The sequence below is a fragment of the Eufriesea mexicana genome, unplaced genomic scaffold, assembly GCF_001483705.2.
Source record: "Eufriesea mexicana isolate 0111107269 unplaced genomic scaffold, ASM148370v2 scaffold757, whole genome shotgun sequence".
Taxonomy (NCBI): Eukaryota; Metazoa; Arthropoda; class Insecta; order Hymenoptera; family Apidae; genus Eufriesea; species Eufriesea mexicana.
This window is the reverse complement of record NW_016908927.1, coordinates 933,001-959,569: the sequence shown is the minus strand read 5'-3', so window position 1 is coordinate 959,569 and position 26,569 is coordinate 933,001. Positions and strand designations below refer to the sequence as shown.

The following is a 26,569-nucleotide window of genomic DNA, read 5'->3' as shown; positions in this document are numbered from 1 at the left end:
AAAGAGGATTAAAGGATTCTTTAAGAATCATTAAAGATCGATGAATCCTTATAAGGAGATTTAAGTTGAAACAAGAAATAAAGCAGGCTGAGTGAAAACTTGGAGGCACTAATGCGATATAGAAAAGGTGTATGATACGGAGGATGCATCGCGACAAGCAAGGTTCCATCGGATCTGGACTTTCTTCACGTTTCGCCGCAGGGTGTGGCGGTGATAGGCTTGTTTCCTCGGCCTACACTTTGTCAACGGGAGCAGCAACTTGGACGGTATTGCCGCTAGGAACACTAGACAGCCCACACGCGCGACACCCGCGTAAACGATTCAATGGGTCGCGTGGTAACCTTTATCTCCTGCCTTTCCTCTCGAACGCTCTTTAAACCGATTAAGACAAGTGCCTGCGTATATACGATGTCTCTATTGAATCCTTATATTACTTCTTCTACTTTTAATCTAACCCCGATAAACTCGTTATCCTCCACCAGAATCCTCACATCTTTTCATATGTAAACACTGATGTGTGACATAACTTCATCGTAATCGCACCTGCACATAGGTATCCAAATTTAGAGTCTGGTAGTCGCGGCTGATGGTAGTATCAACTGTAAACGAGCGTCCAGCGTGGCGAGGAAACGAAACAGTCGCGAGAGAAACGAAAGCTGAAACGAACCGCGCGATTCGGCAGTTCAATGCGAACTGGCTATGTCCATGCCATTCCATTCTACGTTATTCCGTTGCTGTGACCTCTCCTGCCCTCCTCTCTCTCTCTTTCTCATGGGCTCGTCCCTTCGCTCGGCATCATACTGCGTTGCACGTTCGTCATGCAAACAATCGGTTGCTGTTTCGATTTCTGTCAGTGGTGTTTTTCTTGATAATTAAATAGCGTCTAGTAAAATATAGGGTATATCGAAGATATCTGAGATATTTTCATAAAACGTATGTGGTTATCATGGTGTTTCAGGTGATACATAACGGTCGCTAATATTGAGATTTTTCAATGACGGTGAAGATACTTTTTTTTTTATCGTGTAATCATTATGCGATATGCGAGTAACTTCGTATACATCTGAACTAAGTATCGCTCTGTATAATATCGTGTATGTACCTATAAAATAAATAACTTTAAATATAGGCTAAATCTCGTATTTACTTGTTTATTCAGTGATTAGTTAGAATGAATTAGAGAGGAAAGCTTAGTCACCGGAGATTTTCTAACATTTTATAAAACGACAAAAAGATTGTACGTGACATGGTTACGGTTAGATACAACATGGTTAGTACGCACATATACAACACATATACGCACATATACTATACGTAAATCCATCATTCGATTGGCTTAGTCGACCTTGGTACACGCGAACTGGGTGACCTTCTGACCTAATCGCTGCTAATTTCATTTGTCGTGCGTGTGCATTAGGTAACATGCGAAACCCTGTACGTGGTGGAAAAGCCGACTGCAGCGAATGTTCTTCTGGAGAACTCCTGTTACACTCCAAATACCTGTTCGCTTCTACCCACCTGGTGTGATTACGACTCGTGTCGACCCACGTAGATCTAACCACGAATCACGAACTTGGAATCCCATTTTGATGCTGTGAGAATCCATTTTCTTGTCTGCCGACTTTTTCTGATCGTTCTCTTGATTGAAATCGAGTGTCACCCTTCGATTCTCACCTGCAAGCAATTTTTCGCATTTCTTTACCTTGGAGTATAATAATCGAGGGTTAAATTGGTATTATTTGTACGATACCGAGGCTCGTAGAGTGAATAAGGTATTAAGCTGCTCTCTAGCTATTAACAAAAGTATTTCTCTGATTTAAAACAAAGATAATCCCAATGATACATAAAATGACATTAACGATGCTGTCGATCTTTAAGTAGATTAAATTAAAGAAGAAAAATCATTCCGGTATTAATTGTTGCGACAATTCTTGCTTTCCAATTATTATACGATGCATTGGACTGAATGTAAATTTGACAGATATAACATAATTTATGATGTTCTCCGTTACAATCGATACTATTAAACTCGATTCAACACCTCTACACACAGTTCCAATAAGCACCAAATGCGTTCTGCTACTAATTGTAAGATCTATGAATTATTATGCAAGTACCAGTACAGAATCGTGTAATAGCTCGAATTAGTCGTTAAAATTAACGGTACAAGGAGCAGGATAGTATCTTATGATTCCTAGAACGCTTAGATGCAGTTTCAAGTAATTACATTAACAGTTATCACTAGTGGAGGGGCTATGGCGATTAGGAAAAATACACATTACTCACTGGACTCTGCGGCACTACTCGATTTCAACTGTAGTATCGATCGAACATTGGAAAAAAAAAACGATCACTGCCTTTTTTATTTCTTCTTGAAGCACGATCTACTAAGAGGCGCGAACAGGAGAACGAATGCGGAACTGCATGCGCCGTGAACGACAGCACGCGAGAGACTGCCGGTTGCAATGACGATGCATCGTCTTCGACTTGGATGGGTAAAATGGATGGATGGATAGACGGCGTAGCAGTGACGACTAATCACCATGGAGCAGAAATATAGTACAGATACTAACGCAACTTTATTGTGCGTAGATACGAATTGGTAAAACTGCAATTTCAATGATCGCAAAAAAAAAAAAAAGAAAAATAGCAAACTAATGTTCCCAGCTATTTTTGTCTTTGGTTTTCATATAATATTTTACTTTCTTTTACTATTTCGAGTGATCATTATTTACTCGATGTATCCTCGTAATTTTCTTTCTGTTCTTTTCTTCCTTTCCTTCTTTCATACAAAGTATTGTAAAATAATGTCGCGGGGACCCAATAATTTTTCTGCCCGACCACCTATGTATATAATTCAATCCAGACTGTTCTAGATAAATAGATCGGTATTGCCCCTTAGTTGATAGGATAGAACATTTCTTATGTAACTACGAGGGTGAGTCAACTTGTCCCTGAATAGAACAATAGATTGAACGTATATCTTCTTCCGTATTAAATGTGTCAATGTATTTGTCTTAAAATGAATGTTAAAATTTGTCTGAAAAGCAACATCCCATTGAAGGGGATAGAAAATATAAATATAAAATAATTATTTTAAAACGAATGAATCAGACATACTCGGACTATTGGCTGTCCATTGAGGGCCAAACTATCTAAACTGTATATGCCGAACATATGGCAATCACTCGGGTTAGATAAGATACGTGAATAATAACGCGTGGTTCAATTTATTCGGCAAAATTGGACCACACTGTTTAGCACCATACTGCTAATTTTAAATACAATTTCCAATCGCACCGTATTAGAACACTGGCCAAGTTAAAGGAAAACTAGGTGTATCAATCAACGTGACAAGCTCTTATTGAAAATGGTACCGTTTCGTGTCACGATGCAATGAAAAACAACCAGGCCATTCTCTGAGTTTGCATTGTGGGTCATCACGGAAGCGTTGAAATCTGGCCGAAGACCTTGAAAATGCGAGGACCGTGAAATAAAAGCTAATCCGAAAGTTTCTAACCATTTGCAATGAAAATTTCTTCCGATATAATATACGGAAGGTGTGAAAAGAGAAAATAACCAAACTTTTGTTGTATTTTCATTTGATCGATTCTTCCAACTAATATCTGCAAAAAGTTCTATCCGATGCGAGAAATGCGCAGCATGGGGGCACAGTGACCTTCAAGATGCCTTGACGTTTTCAACAAGTCCGTCACTACTTGCTGGTAATTTGACCAGCGGAACCACGTTCGCAGAAATGTAGTTGCAGCTGAAGGCATAGACGCGTTATACTCTGGCAAATGCATCATAGTAAATGCAAGTTTTCTTGCCAAACTAGAGCGGCGCATGCTAAAGATAGGTCGGGGATCGACGTGTGTACCTACAATCGGCGCGGGGGACAAGGATAACCTTGGCCTTAGAAGTTTATATAACGAAGAAGCGCGAGAATCATGAGCTCAGTCGCATCGTTTCGTTTCGATCCACCGATCTGTCACCTGGTCGAGTTTCTTTCATAGCCACGCTTCCTCACGCGTAGCTACTTCCATTTATAAACAACGCCTCTTTTTCTATTGTATTTCCGCTGTGCCAATCTATGAATTATAGCAATAAAACAGCAGCCGGGGATTATCGTGTTTCCGTTTCACGAACGTTGCATTGAAAATAGTTGTGGATTACATAATTACATAAAGATCGATGGAAGTGATTTTGAAGAATTGGAACTATTAATTATTCTACCAATTACGTATTATCGACATATTATCACGGATTATGATAACACTTCGTTGTTATTGCATCGGAAATTTCCAATTGTAGAAAATATAAGAAACAGGAGGGGATGAAAAAGCTGATGAGTGAAAAGTGCTCTAGTTCGGTGGATAATTTGAAAGATCAGACGAGAGAGAATAGTGCTTTTGGACCGTTGAAAGTGAAACGTTTGAAGTGGTCGAGACGGTAGGAACGCGACTGGTTGCTTCGGACGGGAGGTGCGCGTCTGGATCGTTTGAACGTGACCATGGTGAGTAGCGACAAGTGGCACTTCCGATCTACAGGTATATCATAGGTAACAACAAATGAGCTTTCGATGTTTCGAAAGTGTAACGTGTTGTATACTTCCTATTACTAACTGTACAAAAGTACAAAAACATGCTAAAATGGTTGTTAATGACAGGAGATATTTATAAATTCCAATATTCCATATTTATTCGGCCAATTTATTACAATTTTTTTTTTTTATTGCACGTTTTCAACTGAAAGATGAAAAAAGTGTACGAGTCGAGAAGCTTCTAAAGTGACGTTACATCGAGTCATGCGATCTTCTTGAAAATGAAAAATCTCCATCTTCGAGACCTAAATTTTCCAACTTGCACTGCTATTTCTGGAGAATGACGATGTGGCTTGGTTACAGAAAGTACATGTTCATGCAACACGGCAGCAGGTATAGAATTGAAAAAGGCGATGCATTTGATTTTACTCTGGGCGTTGGTCGCCCTAATTGACCGAGCGGAGTGTAAATGCAGCCTAGCACCAATTGTAAATGACGAACGGTCGATCGCCTACGTTTGCACTCACGGCGACCTAAACGACCTCGACGAGATATCCAGCGAGGCAGAGTGGATAGAGTTCACGGTGTCCCGGTTTCACCTTATCTCAGACAATGCGTTCGGTCGCTTCGGAAACCTCAGAAAACTTTCCTTCTACAATTGTCATATGAACTTCATCAGCCCAGATGCATTTTCTAATTTGAATAGGCTAGAATGGCTAATATTCCATGGAACCAAGATACACGTAGCTAGAGCCGCCTGGTTCCGTCCTCTGACAAGCCTGAGAAGACTTATCTTGGATAGGTAAATTATACTTTAAATAGTATTACCTTATAAATGATGAGATTAGATTAACATTTTTTACGAGTTTTAGCATTATTTAGAGGATTAGAATTAACAAATTAATGTAAATTAACGTAATTAATTAAATAACGTAATTAATGTAAATTAATTTGAAACTATTCAAATTAAATGGGTAGTTGATAAATACTTATTAAATAAAATCTGAAATAGAATCATGGAAGTTACGTATGCTACTACTCTTGAGGTCTATTTCGATTATGTGGATCAAAATTCAAGGTACCGCTCGTATAAAAACAGGACTGATTACATAAAAAGAATCCGATGATCGACGATTCACAAGTTGTCAGTTGTTAATAGAGAACATAATTGAAAACATGATGTCAAGTTGAAATTAAAAAGATTTCCAAGAAAAGTATCACAGGCCAGGGTTATTTGCAAGAAAGACGCGGAAACGCGACATTTCCTTCTTTGAGAAACGCCAACGCTCTCCTTCGTTTCATAGCAAATTTATGGTTACGTAAAAATGATAATACGCCTCGTAATCGATGCAAAGCATGTCCGAACTGTTTACAGATGCGGCTTAATACATATCGAGTCCGACGTTTTTCGCATGCTGCCCAGATTGGAAGTTTTAGGATTGCGAGATAACGATCTCAACTGCTTACCGATCGAGCAACTATCTTATCTACAAATGCTCAGAACTGTACGCATTGACGGTAACCCCTGGCTTTGCGAGTGTCGACAAAAATTGGACGAATACTTTCGATCTCGATCTATCGTCCAAGAGGTAGAATGTTCAAAGTACATCAACGTTTGTAAAAAATATCAATGCATGACACCCATTGAATTTCCTCTACTTCCTTCCGTTTTGACTACTCAGCAATTATATGACTTTCATAAAGTAAGTACCTTTGATACTCGCGCGTACTTTGTATTTTAATTTTCCAGTGATAATGATAATTCGAATTGCAGGAGCGCACGACGATTCGTGGAAATGAATTTCAAACCAACGTATTTACTTCCCTGGATAGACTTCCGGACAAAACTACGTGGATAGAAATTTCCGGCTTGACCATAAACTCGCTTCCGAGATACGCGTTCTTCAGATTTGGAAATAGTCTGAGAACTTTGGATTTAATTGACTGCCAAATTAGCACGATCGAAAAGGGAGCCTTTGCCGGCTTGAATAAGCTGCAACGTCTTTCCTTGGTCGGTAATCGGTTACCAGTTCTGGATGCCAATTGGTTACGAGATCTTGTTAGTCTTCAACAATTAATTTTAAGTCGAAATCATATAGAGCAGATAGAAAAAACCGCGTTATATCACGTTGGAGACACTTTGCGACATCTCGATATTCGAGACAATTTACTTCGATGTGTACCGATCGAGGAAATGGCTCACCTGAAAAAGTTAGAGAGATTAGATGCAGTAGGAAATCCTTGGCTCTGTACCTGTACAAAAGACCTTGAAAACTTTCTCACTCAAAGAAACGTCGGATTTGAAATTAACACTGGTCGATGTTATGAGAGCGAAAATGAAATTCCAAATAGCAACAACAGCTGGCGCCAGCAACAGGTATCGTGCTTTTTCACTTATTCGCTTTCAAGCTGATCAAGCTGTGTAGCCAGCTTAAAGAGAGTAGCCAATTGAACAGAAATAATTATTATCCTTTGTTTGTTTACAGATAATTACTCACGATACTTCGACCACGCAGGGAAGGGTGCATTGGACTTCGTTTGAGGACAGTATTAAACAAATGAATATATCGATAGACAGACCACCCCTTTCTACTCCTTCACCTGAGATTAGCATTATCACGGATCAACCTCCTATTTATACGGGTACGTGCTACCCAGAAAGTACCGATGACAGATCTAGGTCGATCTACACTTGTCGAGGTATCACATCGATCGAAGAGTTAAACTTGATACCTTCAACGGCGCACACGATTCGAGTTACCCTATCAAACATCAAGAAAATTCCCAAGAATACTTTTGCACGCTTCAATGGTTATTTATCGAGATTAGAATTTCGAGATTGTGGTATAGAAAGAATCGAACCGCATGCCTTCTCGAATCTTTATAATTTACAATACTTGTCCCTTCAAAGCAATCAACTCGAATCCGTAAGTGGTGAGATGGTCGAGGGACTTTATAACTTAAGGCATCTCGACCTATCTCATAATAATATATATCGAATTACAAACGACGTGTTCGACCATTTGCCGTATCTCGATAATTTAGACCTCTCCGAAAATGCTATGAACTGCATCGGAGTGGAATATATGATTCATCGATTACGTCACTTGTCCTTTCTGGATGTTTCTAATAATCCCTGGAGTTGTCTATGTGGGAATAAATTAGCTGAATTTTTGAGCACACGTGGTATAAACTACGATAAAACATCGTTCTTGTTAAACGAAGATTGCTACGCTTCATCTGGGCCAAAAATTGCTACTACTCCTCTAATTCCGGTAACAACTAGCGCTTCTCCTTGGAATGAGACTACTAAAGGAACTTGTACCAGTCACGAAGATATAATGGGGATTCGATATCGATGCACGGGTAGTAATCTACCGTTGTTACAATCGATACCATCAGATGCCACTGCGATCGAAATTAACGAGGGACATCTACAGCGACTACCTTCAGAATCATTTTCAAAATTTATAAATCTACGAGAACTTATTATTAGAAATTCTGGATTGGCTACTATAGAACAAGGTGCATTTAATGGTTTGAATAAATTAGAGAATTTGACTATTCAGGATAATCCTCTGGAAATGGTAGAATCTTCTTGGTTTAATCTTAACAACCTAGAAAGGTTAAATTTGCGCGGAAATTCCATTAAATACATCGAATCTGGATCATTTCGACATTTGAATCGATTAACATATTTAAATCTCGAGGGAAACGATTTAAGATGCATCTTTACTAGCGATTTGAACGATATGCCTAATGTATATATCGTTGAATTTTCTGGAAATCCTTTGAAATGGAGATGTAGAGTTGAATTGGAACAATTCTTAGAAGCTCGAAAAATTAGATTTGTCAAAATTGAAAATTCCTGCGAAGGGAAGAAATTGATGAGAAATCTTTTGTTACAAAATAAAACGGATGGATCATTTAATTGCCCATCTGAATGTTCAACAGCGATCAATATAGATCAGCACATGTTCGTTACATTTATACCATTATTGATAACATTGATCTATTAGTTGATGTTAGATACGATACTTAACTATGGTACAATGATATATGTGTTCATCTGTTGCAAAATCTATTTTGCACACTCGTTCAAATAATTTATAAAGCTTAGATGTTCATACGCATTATCTTTTTTAATAATCAGAAAATACTTACATTCAGAAAGCATGATGAAATTCTATAAAGCAGTGCTTAAGAAGGATAACCTATAAGAAGATTAAAAATTTGTTGAAATGATAGCTATCAAGAGAAAACACCAAAGATTGAAAACATATTTCAAACTATAATTATATACTTTTCATTTGTAATTTAATTAGTTGTTTATTAGCGCTACGTGCCATAATGTATTTTACAGATTAATATATTTTTGCAAGAATGATGAGTTATTATGTACATCAGAATACATTTCACTAATTTCGGTGATTTTTTTATACGTTTTACATTTCATTATTATCAATAGGGCTTTCTAATACTTATACCTAGAACTCGATGTAATATTATGGAATGTTTTCGGTAAATATTTTAGAAAATAAAGCTGATCGAATGTGTTATGTATTTAAGAAAGGCACGTCAAATATTGATTTCTACAATATATCAAAAAATCATCGAAATTGATGTGTTGTACCCTAATCTACATAATTATCAAATTGTTTTAATTTATACAGATATATTTATCAAAAAATGTTTACTAAAGACACTTTAAAAGAAAATACAAAAAAGAGAGTGAACGAAAGTAGCTATGTATATATAAATTATATCAGCGAAGCACTAACTGATTTATGCTTAAAAGGTTGTGATGAGAAGTTACACAAATAAACAATCTATTATAAACAGTCTTCACCTTTATTTTTTATGAATATATTTCATATATATATATATGAAATACAGTTTCTACAATTATTTATATTAATTTATTTACATCATATTTATTTTGTAATTAAATATATTCTATTCTTTTATAAAAAATTGAAAAATTTTTACAATAGCCCGGCTAGCTCAGTCGGTAGAGCATGAGACTCTTAATCTCAGGGTCGTGGGTTCGAGCCCCACGTTGGGCGGGGAATATATATTTTTTTTATGAGTCTTCCATACTACAAATAAATCAGTATTAAGTTCATTATAAAACAGGAGAATAGTTAAGTTAAAATATATCCAACATAATACAATATAAAGTTTTTATTTAGAGTTTTATAACTTATCCTAATCGATTAATCATAATTTGCGTTATTCTTAATTACATCAAGTAATATATGTAAATAGTTGAAACATTTATTATTTGTGCTTTGGATTATAAAAAATGACAAAAATGTTAGTAAATAAACTACCAAAAAACAGCCCGAAATCAAATTATAAACGCTGTAAATTTAATTTTCTTTCGTGCACTTAGCAGAGCGTGGTTTCGATCCACGGACCTCTGGGTTATGGGCCCAGCACGCTTCCACTGCGCCACTCTGCTGTGATGTGAAACTTCTTCTTCATTTCATATTATGCGGGTACTAATTTTATTCTTAAAACAGCAATTTATATTATTTTTTAACAATAATACCAAGAACTTCAATTTTTATCCTCTATTACTATACGTATGATTTAAAACAAAACAAAAAAAAAAAACAAAAAATTGATTAAAAAAATAATAACAAAAATTAAATAATTGGATAAATGTATTGATTCAGCAAGGTAGAACGCATTTATATACACATTCGCTGACCAAGAATTCTATAATCAATTCCATATAATTTGCAATATTGCGAATATTTTTACGAAACAAATACCTTCAAGAATAAATTTATTGCGAAAACGTACAATTATATTTAAAATTTGATACAGCTAATTGTTATATTTCACTTTTATGTACTTGTTTTAAAGAAATTTGTCAATACTTTTAACTCCTATTTCAAAATATATTCCTATAAAAATAAATAGAACATTTTTATAAATTTAAATAATTCTCAATTTTAATTATTCTCTTTAATATTTTTCTATAATCTTACTATAATATTCTTTACATAAATTTGGTCACGAATATAGAAACGAAAAATTGAATATTCTTATAATTTAATAGCTAATAATCCTTCTGTTATCTAAGTACATATAATCTTACTCTCTAATTCTAATAAAAGAATACATCGACAATTTATTGCAATTGATAAAATGTTTCTGAAAATGTGATATTTCGTTTATCCTTATTCTTTCCTGAAGAAAGAAGGAAAGAACTATAAGAAAGAAACTCTTTTTTTCCTTTGTATTTAAAAGAAAGAAAAAAGTTTTATGACATACATAACAATGAAGAAACTTACAGCATTCTCAGCAATAACGCAAATCCGTTGCGTGATGCTAAGTATTACAAAATCATGGCCTCAAAAATTCACATGACAAGGAATTCGTATAAAAACGAAATTCGATCGATTGATCCTCAATCAAAGTTTCAAAGTCACGAAGACCACAATGAAGTTAAACACGTGTTTTCTATTCCTGTTGTTGGGTGCTACCCTAATACAAGCTATTCCAGTATCTAAGACCATCGAAAAGAAATCACTAGCAGAGGACAGCAAGGTAAAAATCACAAAAGAGAATCTGAAAGCTGAAGAAATTGGCGAAGAAAAAGATAGATCAAAAAAAGCAGCATTCTGTCTTCAAATAGAGCCAGGATCTTCTCAAGTACCTCAAATTGGTTTAAGTGAGAATCAACTTCCTATTCAGAACATTCCATTGACAATGCAAACTCAATTTGTTCCTCAACAAGTCCAAACTTTAAACTTGGTGCAACCTACTTTCCAATCTTTACCACAAGCTGATATAGTCTTTCCTCGGCAAATCCAACCAATCCACACCCTACAAATCGTTCAACCTTCTGCTCCAATTCAATCTTCTCCTCAGACTGATAATGTTCAAACAGATATAAAATCAATCGCAAAACCTGAGCCAACCTCTACAATAGAATCTGAGCAGCATGCCACTGAGCACTCAAAGCCTATGCATATTAAGAAGCATCCACAACCTTTACCAGTACCACAAGAAGCCTTAACTGTGCTGCCAGTAGTTCCAACATATCAAGATCATCTAATGCTGATTTCTGACAATGAGCCAAAACAGACAACTTTTGTTCAAGTTCCTACAATCTCTTGTAACAACTATCTCCATAGAACTCTAGCTGAGTGTACTTGTCAGAAAATGGAACCAGTGGCTATGAACATGGTGCCCATTGTGCCCTATTCATCAACTTATGCTAGATCTTCTTTAGTAATGCCTCATACTGTAGCAAATGTAAGTAACAAATAGTAAAATATAAAATAAATATTTAATATGTGAATTAATGTATTAATTATTTACAGCAAATAAAAGTAGGACCTCAAGGCAGGACTAAAACCTATATTAATGTGAATGTTCCACCATATGTCCACAACCCTCATCATTTACATCAGCAGACTGTATACCAGCATATGTACATGCAGGGATTAGACTCTACTCCATATAGAGCCAAGGAATTGATTGATAATTCTTATGCAACTAAAGGATTCACCATGAATACTTTCCCTCAAACTTTCAGAGAAACAAATTTCATGCTCCCTGAAAATTCTCTGAGAAACAAACACATTTTAGGCAATTCAGTTACCTCTGAAGTAAATGATCTTATACAAACTAAGAAAATGCCTCGTGAAGCTGATTCTAACCAATTGTCACTAAAAAAGGAGGGAGAAAGTAGAGAAAAAGATAAGACTATGCTATTAGATGGTCGTCGTAATACCAGAAGCAATAAAGAAGAGACAAAAGAGCAAAAACAACAATTAACTAAGAAATAAATATTTATGTCAAATATAATGAATGTATTGTAATTTTTTATTTTTGTATCTTGTAAATTTTCAATTTGTACATGTATAAAAGAATATAAATAACATAATAAAATTTTGGGATGAAAAGTCTTTATTTCTAATTTTATAAAAAATTATCTAGTTTTATTTAAATATTTGTACAGTGATCTGAAGAAGAAGTTTCAGTATCACAAGTTTTACATCTTTTATTTAAATAGATATAATTTTCTTTGGGAATAATAACTAAATCCATTGAAAAAGATTCTTCCAAACATTTCTGCAATACAGGTATACTTAGCTGCACCCATGAGCAATTACACGAAATAATTTCTTTTGTGCTTTCTTTTGTTGTATTTGATTCTTTATTTCAAATGAAAAATTGATATGAATTATTTGTAATTCATCATCTTGGTTGGAAATATATATTTATAAATTCATACCACCAATAAATTTTAAATCTTCTTCTAAGATATCTTCTTTAATATTAATCCATCTTAAAATATTTTCTCGAGTTACAGAATCTACATGTTTTAAAATAAATTCGATATCTTTTGCAGGATCAGAAAGAAACATAACTTTATTCAAAACTGATTTATCTATAGACCAATCACTGCTTTCATCTCCTTTACATTTGCAGCAAGTACAGGTATCTGGATGATTAGCATCTCTGCATTGTTCATCATAATGAGGAGCTAAAAAAGTTCTTAATTAATATTGTATTTCATTAGAAAGATGGAGCAACAATTCTAATTACCTTCACATTTCAGACAATAACAACATCTGCAGTCTGTTACATGATGTCTGCTTAGTATTTTGGAAATGAGAGTTAAAGCTGACTAGAAAGAAAATATTTTTCTTTAAATAAGCTTAACATAAAAAATGATTACAATAAAATCATACATGTCGTAATTTAACTTCAGTCATAGTTGAGTATGTATATTTATAATATTTTCTAATGGAATGAGCCATTGTAGGAGAAATTTTTGACTTTGCTTGTGAGAAAAGACAATAAGGAACATTATAATACTCTCTTTTATGATAATCTCCTTTGTATCTTGCGAAATACCATGTATGATCCACTCTGTATGGTCTAATATCTATGTTCTCTTGATTGAAAACTTGAGATATTAACATTCGATTAACTATCTATAAAAAATTATAAAATAGAAATTGTCCTAATTATTACATGTTTTTTTACAAATACCTTTGCAGTTGGATGACCAATGCAATTGCCAAATATTTTCAATTGTCTCAAAAGAGGACTCTTCTTTAGTGTATATAATATATTTACCATACCATCATCAGTAATTTTATTATACGAAATATCAAGGAATATAAGTTTTGAAAAGGGTATAATACAGCTTAAACTCCTAAAATTTATTGCAATTAGTGAAAATATACAATTTTGAAAAAGTTTTGACTTTATTATTAAATTATTATTATAAACTACCTTGCACCATGATCAGTTATAATGTTTCTACATAAAATTAAGATTTTTAAAGCTGGTCTCTTTGCCAGCCATACAGAAATATGTTTAATACCATGATCCCCAATATTATTACAACCTAAATCCAACAAATATAATGAATTATTGTATTTTGTATTAAACATCATATTTTCTATATCATGGCAACTGAAGTTATATTTTTGCAAATATAAAGCTACCAGAGTAGTGTTATACTGTAAAACAAAAACATTAATTAATGAAAAAATTCTTAAAAATAAATAGAGATATAAAATTACTTTAAGCATGTGACCAATGACATCTGCAAAATGAGCAGAATCAAAATAATACATGTATCCTGGATTTGGTCGGCTGATATCTAAGCTTTTTAAACATTTGTTGGAAATTTCTTGATCTGCACTCAAAACCATCATAAAATATATTAAACTAGAAGCCGTTTGATTTACATCCGCAATATTTAAACTACACATATGTTTATTTTCTAATAAAAAAAGTGCTATACTTTTTGATGCCTGTAAAAATTGTTTAATTAAATTTTAATGAATAATTGGAATCAATAAAGTGTTACAATTGTAATTACAAAATGGACTTTACCCGATTACTAAATTTATTTGCTCTCAAATTAAGATTTTTCAATTCTAAATTCTTGCCAAATTCAAGCATATAATTAATTCCGTAATCAACAATACTATTGTTTTGAATATCCAATTCTTGAATATTTTTATACAGCTAGGATTAAGTATTTTTTCAGAATATATTTATTATAAGTAATTTCTTCTTAATTTTTGAAAATAATTTTTTACAAATACTGAATCTTACAAGAAAGTGATCAATCAAATTTATAAAGCCTGCATCTGAAATACTATTACTTGCCAAATTAAGATGAGTAATATCCTTATTTTTCTTCAAGAAAATTAACAAAGCTGGGATGTCTATATCTTGAAGGTTTCTTCTATGATTATTTGTAGAAAATATTAAATTTATTTTGTTAAATAACTAAAATAAATTGGTAAAATCCAGAATTTCTATAGTTACTAACTTAATCTTTTTATACACGATATGTCCACGCATATCAAGTCTTTTTTCTGTATTACAAATAGTTTGACAGAAGCACTTGAAAAAGCATTGACTTAGAATTTTGTGACTGTAACGAGGTTTTACATCCTGTACGACATTAATGACATTAACATTTTTACTCTCTGTGTAAGAGGATAGAAATTGATATTTATTAAATTTCATGATTCAATTCTCTTAATCATTCGAAAAACTTTTTTTAATAAATTTTATCCGAATGTGGTCAATCAAAAAAGTTGTTGAAATGTTCATACTTCAGATGGAGTCATTCACTATATTTCTATTCGTAAAAAATTGATTAACGGTAGATTAAAATATTTCCATTTATAAAACATAATGAACGACTTTTTTCTTAAGAAAAAAGATGAACTAGAAGTTATTCCACTAGAAATAATGTTCGAAGGTAGATAAAATAATATACTTTGTAATCAATATCTATATCAAACGCAATCAAAAGTTATAATTAATTTACAGATATTTATTTTTTTATTAAGCATATTGCGAAATGGATCCAATTTCTTTCAATCAAAATATCCAACTGTTACCACTATCGCAAAGTGACAAATGGTTAATTTCTGCTCGTATAATCGATATGGTTACATTAACGACTACAGATACGGGTCTTGCATTTTTTAAATTTCGGAAAAGAGCCCTATCTTTTGAAGAATATTTAACTTACTTGAAAGCTCTGGCGGAATCAAAAAACTTAGATTTTGAAGAAATGAAATACAAAATGCAAATTTGTGGGAAACCTAGAAGAACTGCTTAATTACGCCTGAACACAATATATAACCTTTATTTTTTAACAATAATTTGTGAAGTCAAATCTTGTGTTCATTATCTATAATGTGTAAACATATTTAAATATTACTTTGTTATCGATTGATCTAATGAAAATCTTTGATGAGAAAATATCTTGATATTTGATTTTCTAACCTACTTGAAAGTCATCATATGCCAATACAATTTCAGTATTGCACAGTGAATTTTCAAGTATTATCTGTAACACAGAATAAACCATCTTTACTAAACATGAAAGATCGCCTTCTACGCACATAAGACAATATATTATTTAATTAATTTAATTATTCTCGATAAATAAAATGAATACAATAAAACTGCTGAAAATAAATGTTTTACAATACTTTCCAATATTATTTAATTACAAGGCATATGAATCACAAAAGAATCACCTCATTTTTCCAATAATTACCATTGATCATTTCAATAATGAATAAATTAGTATAATAATATGACTCTTTTATGCTTCGCAAAGTATCAAAAATAATATTAATACAAAGAAAAACAACTAAGAAACGATAAAGTTAACGATAATATACAATAAATCAAAAATATAAAAATATTTTAATAATTTTCACTTTCTGCCAATAAGTAATAGAGAACGATTGAATTTATACATGTGCAAAAGATAAATACTTTCTTTACGTTTTTTTTCTTGGATAAACAATATATTATATATTTTGCTGAATCCATTTTAAGGCAGTTCTTATGTTACCGAGTGTAACTCTACCAAGGAAGCTAGCAATTAATTGATACTCTGGCATAGTACGTCTCCCACAGGATTTTGTAGAAAGTAATCTATTATAAGAATTTCTCTTTTCATATTCCTGGGCATTCTCATTGGGCAATACTTCTGGCAGCATATTATTCTGTCCTTCGCAAAGTATTTTTGTAGTTAAGCACAAAAGCCATTGCATAATCTATAAACAATATAAAAATATAATAAAAGAATAAGATTTTATGAATTTAAAAATAAATTAATAAATAAAAATACTTCATTAGATGAGGGTAATTTCCATTCACTTTGGAGCCAAACGCTTGGTGCCCATAAGTGCAATTGTATTATAGTTGCTGCAGTTTCCGTATCGAGTCTCTGAAATTAGAATTAATAATGTAAACTTTCTTGGATTGAAAATATATTTAATTGCAAATACCTTATTTAAATTTCTCGATAATAAATTTTTTACTAATGCAGAGATAATGCTTGGCACGTGGTTAGGCAGAGGAAGGAGATCTTCCTCTTTATAATTATAATTTTTAAAAAAAATTCCTTCCTTATTATTGTGAAACGGATTTTTCATGCCAAATATTTCGTATGCTATGGTCCCAACGGTCCATAGGTCGGCTTTCGTGTAATTGATACTAGTAAATGAACCAGGTTCTGCTGTTATCACTTCTGGTGCCATTAAAGCTGCATTTCCGCCTTTATCGACATCATGAGTATTGTATGGCAGATATAATCCATAACGTTTGTCTGCTAAACAACATCCAAAGTCTGTGATTACCAAAGACGGGCAATTATCCGCTACTTCTGACAAGTCTAATAAAATGTTGTCGCTCTTTAGATCGCTATATTTTTAAGGACAAGAATGATATATATGAAACATAATATGGTCTGATTAATACATAATATAATGATATTCCATTCAAATCAAAAGTATTAACTTACCGGTGTGCAATGCCGTGTGCATTCAAGTGTGTCACTCCTTCTAGTAACTGTGCCAGTAATAATATTGATTCCCTTGTACTCAAGTGGTGATCACTCAAATATTGTTTCAATGTAATGTCATATCTATAATAAAGAAAAACAAGAAATAGATAAGTTATCCAAAATATCCATTAAGAAATTAATACTTGAAATAACACAAACCTTTTCATTAGCAAAAACAAGCTCATGTTCCTTCCAGATCCATGGGGATTGATTCTTGTAGGTAATGCATCAGGGTACATTCCCCATGATCCTGGTAAAGCTGGTACTTTATCAGTAAAAACATAATACACTGCTACAATATTTGGGTGTGGCGGAAGCTTAGCTTTTCTTTCAGCCATCTTTAATTCCCATTCAGCTAATTCTTCGTTTTTCAAATATTTTCTGGCCGGTACAGTTTCTCGATACATGGATCTCAGGATGGATAATGCATTTGATTCAGTGTCATAGTTGAACATCATTTTTAATGCCAATGGGAATGCAGTTATATCTTTGGTCTTATCATCAATATTTATTTGGCCTTTTTTATTTGGTTCATCATTGAAAGAACTGTTGAATCTTGCTGCGTAGACAACAGCTGAGCATCCTTTTGCAATAACAGGGCCAATAATGAAATCCTTTAAAGTGATAATCTTTTCTTCATTGTCTAGTGTCTCATAATTTTTGTCATTTTGTGGCGCATTCCATTGTACTTTTGATACAGCCTCCTATAGATCAAATCCTTTTTTATTAATATCTGAAATTTTCTGTGGTTTCTTTATGAGACAATGTAAAAAATAAATTATTATTTACCCGAATTTCCCAACATACTCCTTCCAATTCATCATCTTTTGTTAATATTCCAGTACCAGATGCCAATGACACACCAACCAAAGCAAAGAAAGGAGCTGAGTCTCCACCAAAAACTAATTTACTAGCAGTTCGTCTACGCAAATCAGCAGCCAAACTATTGGTCACCCGTTTTAAGATATTATCCACGAAAATTTGTCGGGTATGGGCCCCCAAATAACCGAGACGCTTTCCTGTGCCAGACACATTACTATTACCCTGGGGCAGGCAGCCCTGGGACTTGCCTATTTTAAAATGGAAAAGAATAAATTTTAAATTGTTTCCATATCTTAAAGGATTTATACTATTCTATTATAATTGAAACAAGAATGTCACTTTATGTTTAAGTATATACTATGATATATAACCTCAAGATCTATAAAAAACTGAAAGTACAATTAATCTCATTTTAAATTTGGAATATTTCTGAGAATATATGCAATGATACGTGAATTGTTAATCAAAAATATTAAATTATCTCAATCACTCTGTTTGATTGACTGTGCCAAGTTTTCTTATAGCGATTAACGATCACAAAAAAAGAATAAAATTCACGTCAACGAACTTACCTACTTGTGCAACGTGTATCTTGTCGTGATAGTTTCTTGGGTGATAATTAGAGTAGAAACACTCGGTATTTCTGAAGGAATGCAGTAGAGCCCGAACATTTTGTAAGTAACGGTGAACTACCGTCCGAATCGACATTTCTCCTTGCTTTTGGGCCAAGAGAGCCCAATGGGCTAGGCCCGAAAAAAAATAAGCCTTCACCGTTGAAGACAGGATCGTTGCTAGTAATTCAATCGTTTTTTTTTAAAGATTCTTAATTAACTGCGTAGCCAAAGATTGAAGAAGTTATAACAATCGTACCTTACCTCTACGTAATCAGTTTTGTACTACACTATCGGACTCTATCGGACTGTCACAAAACTATATATCCATTACATCGTTTTATAAAAAAAATAGAAAAGTTAATATGTAAAAAGATTGCAAAATTTAAAATTTAAAAGGAATTTCTATTTTTTCAACCATAAAACCATAAAATATGTAATTTAATAATTAATTTAATTATAAAGTAGCTGTGCTGTTTTTCAATATTGTAATGTTTTAAAATTACTTGATCTTAAATCTGATACATCCGAAAGGAATGCGTATTCATATTGTTTGTAAAAATCTATATATATATATTGAATTCAATTTGAGTCAATAGCGCAATTACATAATGACAAAATACAAATTTCCATAAGTAAAATTTTACTATTACATTATAAAATTAAAGAAAAATGACATTTATAAGATGTCACAGAATCGTGTATATTTTACATAGTCATTATACATACACAGCTTAAGTAATTATTAATATTAATAATGAATATACATTTTTTTCAAAATTAGTTCTCTAGTTACATCATATAAAAAATATTATATGTAGCATTATGCACAAACAATTTTAATTTTCAGTAATAGCGATGTCGATAAGCTCGGCCATAGCTGTACACAGATCTGTTATCAATCGGATCACAATTATAAAGAGCATCACCACGAGTACCATTCGGACAAGTACACACTGCAATATGGCTCCTGGGTGTGCAAGTCGCGGTTGGACCACATTCTTTTCCAGTGCAAGGATTTTGACAAGTATAATCAATGCATGATTTATTATCTGGACATTCACTGTCAGTAAAGCATTCTCCACGTTGACAATTGATTAAAGCATTTCCTATATATCCTGTAGAACAAGTACAAACTGGTCTTTCTTTTCCAGTATTATCATGACCAGGGGTACAGATTGCATTTGTGCCACAGGGATTGGGCTCACACAGATCTCCTAGGGATATTAATAAATCTCTACTCTTGTGCCAAAATTTATATAAATTTGTTATACACGGTTAGTTACTCACGTGCTTCAAATAATCTGCAGTTAATGAAGGGGTTGCCAGTCATGTGTTTTGGACAACTACAGACTGGAGTTATGCCTCGTAAATTGCAGTCTGCATTTATACCACATACTCCGTCACAAGGGTTGATGCATTTTTGATAGAAACAAGCTGGTTTGTTTTTTGGACAATCTGAGTGTGTAGTACATTCTGGACGGCAAGATATAAATGGATTTCCTAACCAGTTCTGTAAGTTTTTGTATGAATTATATATTGAATAATCAATGCCAAGTAACCTTAAATTCTTAAAATAATACTTACATTTGGACAAGTACATTTCGCCTGATGATTAATAACTTGACATTCTGCACTTATTCCACATTTACATGGACTTTCACATCGAAAAGAAGATGAACAGGCAAGATGATTAGGACATTCATTGTCATTTTCACATTCATGATGGCAACCAGTTAAAGGGGATCCTCTATAACCTGGAAGACAACTGCAGACTGGAATACTATTTACTACTTCACATTTGGTATTAGTTCCACAAGGACTAGCTTTACAAGCATCCACTGGAAAAATTTTAGTTGCATTCATTACAAGAGTCATATTTTAGCCATTGATATTTAATTTTATATATGTAAAATAAAACAAAATATAAAAATTACATTACCAGAAATTTAAAACTGATATAAAAAGTATACAAAAATTTGTTTACATTATCACCACTCTTTATCATACAGTTTTTCTATCTATTATTTCTATATTATTAATTTATAATACATAGAAATGTATCAAATATTACTTACAGGGATCAACTATATGGCAAGAAGTAAAAGGATCTCCTGTATGTCCAGGAGGACAATAGCATGTTGGGACATGATTTTTAGTTTCACATAAAGCATTTATACCACATAAATCATTACAGAGATTTATACACCTATTATTAGAGCATACTTTACTTTTGATGCAATCCTCATTGACTAAAAATGAAATACTCTTAATTAATTAAAGTATTTTTTGGAATGTTTACATTTTTTTATAAACACTAACTTAAGCATTCTACCCTAGTACAGCGTAAAAGAGGATCCCCTATGTGTAAATTCATACATGAACAGACTGGCCTGTCTTCACTGAGAGTACATCTTGCATTAGTTCCACAAATATGATCTTCACAACCTAAAAAATATAATTGAAAAATTTTAATAATACAACCTTTGAATTATGTCATATAACTTACCAATATTCCCAGATGATAATATCTTTGATTGATAATATCCACCGTTAATAATTGCGAATAGCGAAAAAAGAAGCATAACTGTTGTTTGTAAATGTTCCATTTTTTTAATAACCTGAACAGGATATTTTCTTAAACTATTCACAATTCTAATAAATCTAAAATTTTAGCGTACAAACAATTTGATCTTAAATGAAATTTAATCTTGTTTTGTTAGAGAACTAAATGGATTAACAAGTTTCCAATGAATGCGAAGATGAGTATGGTTCTGAATATAAGGAAAGTCCCATTTGCTACAACCTTCAGTCCCACTATAAATTTTGCCTACGCATGCCCCTGACGATCCTTCGACGGACCTCGCCTACGTTGCTTGCTACATTAAACCACTTCATATGTTAATCATATCAGAAAATCGTTTATTTTCGAGCAAGTAAAAAACGCTCCAAGAACGATTGTAACAAGTTCATTTAATATAGTCAGTAATAATTTACTTTGCTAATTATCAAGATGGAAGAAAAACAGTCAACAGTAACTTAATTATGTCCCAATAAAAATTACATACTTCTTTTTTATTTTCATTGGTACATGATGTGTCTCGTTACAAAAGTTTTTTTAATCAAATATAAATATATTAACCATATAAATTAATAAATAGCGTCCTAATAAATCACAACAGAATTCAGTGATTTAGATAAGAAACGAATCAACTATTTTTTTATGGACGAGTTTTTCAATTTAAATGTAAACCCAATAGCGGGATAAATACGGAGTGATTCATGTAAATTGTCTAATCTATTTTATATCCTTTACAATGAAAGTTAAGAAAAATTTACAAGATGGTGTTTGAATAGTTCCAAACCATGTATCTAATGATGATAAAGAAAAATTTTATCATGGTCATATTAATGGCTATTTTAAGGACATCAACATTTATTTGTACATCAATATTTATTTTTTATAATGTGATGCTGTAGTCGATATTAACAGGAGTTCAATGACCTATAATACCATGACCTTGTATATACCAACAATACATACTTCTCATACTACAAAGTTGTAAAAGAATAAGATTATCGATCCACTTTTCAATGACAGCACTTTAAATGTTTAAAAATACAAAGAATTTCTAATTAAAGAATTGTTTCAATTATTAGAAAATATTCCATGTTAAAATTGAATTGTAATGTAGTATCAACAGAATGGATGCTCAGTTTATAATGCCAAAATAGCACAAAATGTACTTATACATTATATTTGAGAATAGATGGATAAGATGTGATGTAATCTTTATCTATCTCGATCATCAGATTTGTCATTATTAGATTACTAGTTTTTGTAGGAAGCTATAAAATCCAGTGTTTATAACCAAATCTCTGCAACAATAGATGATATGAAACAAAGAATCCGGAATGTTAATCACAGAAATACTACAAAAAATGCAATTCAAGAATTCCCTTAACATTTACAAAAATGTAATGATATAGGTAATTAGCACTTTGAACACTTAGAATAAAATGAAGTTAATTCCTTTACTTCTGTATCATCCATATTTTTTTTGTTTTACATGGTCATCTCAAAGTTATAATATTATAGGTCATTGAACTCAACTTAATACCGACTACAATGTTAATGTGCAAAAAAAAATATCAATGTCCTTGAAAAAAACCATTAATATGACCTTGATAGAATTTTTCTTTATTATCATCAAAATGCATGCTTTAGAATCATTCAAACATCACTTTATCAGTTTTTCTTAACTTCCATACTAACAGAAATAATGTAGATGTTCAATTTAAGTGAATCACCCTGTATATTCAAAAAAAGCACCATATTACAGATTGAATAAAAAAGATTAAATAATCGTATTGCAACGTTATTGTTTAGTGAATAATAATTTTTTGTGTTAAAAACAGGTTTACCAATACCGATGGTTTCATGTGTATATAATGATCATTAACAGATTATGTGCACAATTGTCTCTAAGAATCACATAAAAAAATTGATCTCTTAAAATTGATCAAATTAGACACCAGAATATATTTACAAAACCACGAAACAGAGACTACAAACTACTAGATTATGATACCTGCAAGAAAATTAATCAGAAACAACAAAATTCTCTGTCTTTCAATAATAATAATTGTAAACCGCAAAAAATGATAAAAACAATAATTAATATTTTACCTTAAATCGCTCCGTTGATTTATTACAATAATTTAAATAACTTAGTATTAAATTTTTGTATTGTAGACAAATAGATTATGTTATTTTTGTCCTAGGAACAAATTTTTCTGATATTCGTTATTAAATTTAAGAAACTGTGTGCATAGTGAATGGTACTAAAAATGGTATATGATTAAAAAAAGAAGTAAGATAGTTGCTTGAAATAGCAACTGAGAAAAAGATCGATTTTTGATGAATCGTTTCTTCCATCCTCATAGTTTCCAACTATGAGACCTGTTACGCGATAATAACTTATAATAGACAACCATTATCATTTTTTCGATTATTTTTGTGTCTAATATTTCATAGGAATATGTTTTAAAAACTCTTCATAAAACGCATCTATGTCTTCGTCCTCTGACATCCATGGTTCTTCACCTTCATATCCATGATCTGATATACTATAAAAATATTTATTTATACTTTCATATAGTAGTAATATTTAATAGGTAACTAATTAAATATGCATACACATGATCCTCAATGTTCATTGTACTATCAGGAACTTCTTCTAAAAACTTATTTTCCTCTGGTGTTAGTACTTTGCCATCAGGACCATATAAAACGGGTTCATCTGGGGCTTGGTTAGGATCTAATGGTTCATTTGAATCCACTGTAGAGGGACTAAGAGAGTTTTGTCCCCAATTCTCATTTCTCAATTCATGGACACTATGTACCATTTGTCCTACATATGAGTCCACCCTACCTTCTGTTACAAGTTCTGTCAAAGCTCGCATCATGTTTTCCATTTCCTTGCGACGATTTTCAGCCTTATCCTTTTCTAATGTTTGTCCTGCCAACTATACATTATATTGGAAAAAGATAATGTCACAAATCATGAGAAGTTTTAAAATCCAGATTTTATAATGTAGGAAATCTTACAAATATTATATACCTTAAGAGCCTGGCAGACATTCTTAACAGAATTTGGTGCAGGCTTTTTTAATATAATAATAATAAACTGAATTAATAAGTCTCCTAAAGCAAAAGCAGAAGTGTGATCCATTTGCGTAACCAGCTCGGCCAAGAGTAATATCAATCCATGACACTTCTTCTGTTCTTCTTCTATATGAGTCTCCTTTTGTTGCCATTTGGATGCTTGACTCTCTGTTTCGTTTTTACACCTGTTGCCAACTTGTGTTTATTAAATTGAAGGCTTAAATGCTTGACATAAATTTTGTACTTTTATTCAATAACTCACAAAGTATACAAAGTCCATCTGAAAGACGTCTGTTCTATAGGAGTCAGACTACTATCCAGGGAGGCGCAAAGTCGAGCACCGCTATATCGGAAATTACCCTCGTTTATGGACTAGAAATAATTTGACGCATAAAGTTGTAATTTTTTTTTAACTAATAGAAAAGGAAAAATGATACCTGCTGAATTATTATTTTTATAATTTCTCGAAACTGACTAGGGAATCCTAAATATGATCTAAGATTACTTATGAGTGGTGGCACAATCGAAGCAAAATGTCCTGGATTTAATATCAATGAATGTATAACACTCATTAAATTCTGTGTTATGTTTGCAAATTCAATTAAAAAATTATCATCTTCTATATTCGAGTTCTGTAAACATATAATAAATAGATCACAAATTAAACTTAATTTTTATTTATTTATAGTATATTTTTAAAGCATGCACCTGATGCTTGTCTTTATAATCTCCTGAGCCTCCATCAAAATGTCCATGATCTTGGATATTCAAGGATTGCTCTTGTTGTTGCTGTTGTGAAAGGTTATCGAACTGTTGAACTTGTTCTGATTGCTGATAATGTTGAGTGTCATAATTAAATGCAGAATTTTGTACTTGTTGCATCATTTGCACTTGAAGGGGTATTTCACGTGCCATTTGTAATCTATTTTGGACTGAATGTTTTTGTAAGTATCTTGTAGATGGCTGTTGTTGATGATGCTACATCATAAAATAAATACAAATATTTCAATACCTAAATACTTTAAGGAAAAGAATATCCAATAGAAATATTTAGTACCTGTTTAATAGGATATGACTTTGGAATGAATTCAGCTGCATGTACAGATAATGTAGAATTCTGAATAATATCATCAAAAGACTTATCCAATTTGCTCTGGTCTGTGTTTCTTGACTCCATTGATCCTGTAGGTAAGAAATCATATCCAAAAACCAATAAAGTTCAAAACTCAGTATAAATGTAATGATCACATTCAAAGTCTTCTTTCTTATAAATCATAACAACCTGTTTGTATTCCAGATGTAGCATGATGAGGTCTTCTTAATATTGGTATTTCCTGTGAGCTCGAAGCCCACGGACCCCGACCACGGCCACGTCCAATTCCACGTCGTTCTATATCCCCGTCTCCACTTCCATCACCCCCAAGAGGATTCATTCTTCAAATGGTAGAAATTACTTCGATTGTATGATTACTGGAGGTTAACTAAAACGACGACGATACCGGTGCGGAACTGTCACCCGTGGCGAGATTAGAGATGCACGTTTTGAGGCCGTGCGTATTTCACCAACATAAGTTCAGGATTCCGCTAAGTCCGTTACGTCCGTTATCTACAATAAAACGCGTGCTGCCTCGTAAACATATGAATATGAAAAGCGGTCTCGCAATTCGTTCACAACAATACTTTATTTTAATCGACTACGATCGATGGTAAACTCGAGAAGTTGGTTGATAACCCGCCATCCGCTCTTCAGATTAGAATTACTAACGAGACAGGATGATTAATACAAATAACCTCGAAATTATAGTACGCATGAACAATACAATGCGCTTGTAAAGTCAATCGAGCCTAAAAGTACAAGTGTTCCGACTTCCCAAACAGTAATACGAGACATTTAGGTGAAGATAAGGCGCTCGAAAATCAATCAGTGCCGTATGATATCAATTTGGAATGAGTTCTTCCATTTCTAAGTATCGCTGACAATGATTTACGAAAGGTTACAGTTCTTTTAAATATTTGAAATATTAAATAGAATTTAATAATAATAAATTGATAGCAAA

General features: G+C 32.6%; 8 protein-coding genes and 2 non-coding genes across 13 annotated transcripts in view; 4 read left to right on the top strand and 6 right to left on the bottom strand.

The window, feature by feature from the left end:
* The window catches only part of LOC108546784 (cytospin-A), a 20,725-nt gene extending 19,629 nt beyond the window's left edge, over positions 1-1,096 (bottom strand). The window contains exon 1 of the mRNA XM_017899036.1: positions 544-1,096. Coding sequence (XP_017754525.1) covers positions 544-717 — 174 coding nt within the window. The 5' untranslated portion in view covers positions 718-1,096. The remainder of the gene's footprint in view (positions 1-543) is intronic.
* A 2,852-nt stretch (positions 1,097-3,948) lies between these two features.
* LOC108546793 (slit homolog 1 protein) lies at positions 3,949-8,744 on the top strand. The gene is made up of 5 exons (XM_017899054.1): positions 3,949-4,516; positions 4,907-5,345; positions 5,919-6,246; positions 6,318-6,920; positions 7,030-8,744. The coding sequence occupies exons 2-5, from the start codon at positions 4,957-4,959 to the stop codon at positions 8,560-8,562; spliced, it is 2,853 nt and encodes a 950-aa protein (XP_017754543.1). The 5' UTR covers positions 3,949-4,516; positions 4,907-4,956; the 3' UTR covers positions 8,563-8,744.
* A 488-nt stretch (positions 8,745-9,232) lies between these two features.
* Positions 9,233-12,351, top strand: LOC108546740 (uncharacterized). The gene is made up of 4 exons (XM_017898973.1): positions 9,233-9,341; positions 10,929-11,815; positions 11,884-11,981; positions 12,093-12,351. Exons 1-4 carry the CDS (start codon positions 9,233-9,235, stop codon positions 12,349-12,351), a joined length of 1,353 nt encoding a protein of 450 aa, XP_017754462.1.
* Positions 9,537-9,609, top strand: TRNAK-CUU (transfer RNA lysine (anticodon CUU)). Its single transcript has one exon. It is a non-coding gene; the product is annotated as a tRNA-Lys (tRNA).
* TRNAM-CAU (transfer RNA methionine (anticodon CAU)) lies at positions 9,936-10,007 on the bottom strand. The gene has a single exon. It is a non-coding gene; the product is annotated as a tRNA-Met (tRNA).
* Positions 12,352-13,254: 903 nt separating the features above from the next.
* Positions 13,255-14,896, bottom strand: LOC108546739 (leucine-rich repeat-containing protein 34). Its single transcript, XM_017898972.1, has 7 exons — positions 14,865-14,896; positions 14,645-14,777; positions 14,420-14,554; positions 14,104-14,337; positions 13,811-14,040; positions 13,565-13,730; positions 13,255-13,506 (listed from the first exon to the last, which is right to left on the bottom strand). The coding sequence occupies exons 1-7, from the start codon at positions 14,894-14,896 to the stop codon at positions 13,255-13,257; spliced, it is 1,182 nt and encodes a 393-aa protein (XP_017754461.1).
* A 339-nt stretch (positions 14,897-15,235) lies between these two features.
* On the top strand, positions 15,236-15,674 carry LOC108546738 (TPPP family protein CG45057). Its single transcript, XM_017898971.1, has 2 exons — positions 15,236-15,302; positions 15,394-15,674. The coding sequence occupies exons 1-2, from the start codon at positions 15,236-15,238 to the stop codon at positions 15,666-15,668; spliced, it is 342 nt and encodes a 113-aa protein (XP_017754460.1). The 3' UTR covers positions 15,669-15,674.
* A 660-nt stretch (positions 15,675-16,334) lies between these two features.
* Pink1 (PTEN-induced putative kinase 1) lies at positions 16,335-19,150 on the bottom strand. Of its 3 annotated transcripts, none has more exons than XM_017898987.1 (8): positions 19,109-19,150; positions 18,806-19,024; positions 18,201-18,481; positions 17,571-18,115; positions 17,370-17,492; positions 16,855-17,269; positions 16,695-16,793; positions 16,335-16,620 (listed from the first exon to the last, which is right to left on the bottom strand). In XM_017898987.1, exons 2-8 carry the CDS (start codon positions 18,939-18,941, stop codon positions 16,372-16,374), a joined length of 1,848 nt encoding a protein of 615 aa, XP_017754476.1. In that variant the 5' UTR covers positions 18,942-19,024; positions 19,109-19,150; the 3' UTR covers positions 16,335-16,371. The 3 variants fall into 3 exon arrangements, with proteins under 3 accessions (XP_017754476.1, XP_017754477.1, XP_017754475.1); XM_017898988.1 differs by having other exon boundaries at positions 19,104-19,143; XM_017898986.1 differs by lacking the exon at positions 19,109-19,150 and having other exon boundaries at positions 16,336-16,620; positions 18,806-19,097.
* A 540-nt stretch (positions 19,151-19,690) lies between these two features.
* Positions 19,691-21,514, bottom strand: LOC108546750 (neurogenic locus notch homolog protein 1). Its single transcript, XM_017898981.1, has 6 exons — positions 21,354-21,514; positions 21,167-21,292; positions 20,923-21,096; positions 20,432-20,685; positions 20,135-20,357; positions 19,691-20,061 (listed from the first exon to the last, which is right to left on the bottom strand). The coding sequence occupies exons 1-6, from the start codon at positions 21,451-21,453 to the stop codon at positions 19,691-19,693; spliced, it is 1,248 nt and encodes a 415-aa protein (XP_017754470.1). The 5' UTR covers positions 21,454-21,514.
* A 2,161-nt stretch (positions 21,515-23,675) lies between these two features.
* Positions 23,676-26,368, bottom strand: LOC108546748 (Poly(A) binding protein interacting protein 1). 2 transcript variants are annotated; one of them, XM_017898980.1, is made up of 9 exons: positions 25,795-26,368; positions 25,570-25,694; positions 25,386-25,490; positions 25,221-25,301; positions 24,950-25,144; positions 24,775-24,884; positions 24,469-24,697; positions 24,045-24,373; positions 23,676-23,974 (listed from the first exon to the last, which is right to left on the bottom strand). In XM_017898980.1, the coding sequence occupies exons 1-9, from the start codon at positions 25,943-25,945 to the stop codon at positions 23,869-23,871; spliced, it is 1,431 nt and encodes a 476-aa protein (XP_017754469.1). In that variant the 5' UTR covers positions 25,946-26,368; the 3' UTR covers positions 23,676-23,868. The 2 variants fall into 2 exon arrangements, with proteins under 2 accessions (XP_017754469.1, XP_017754468.1); XM_017898979.1 differs by having other exon boundaries at positions 25,221-25,490; positions 25,795-26,118; positions 26,193-26,368.
* Between the last annotated feature and the right edge of the window lie 201 nt (positions 26,369-26,569).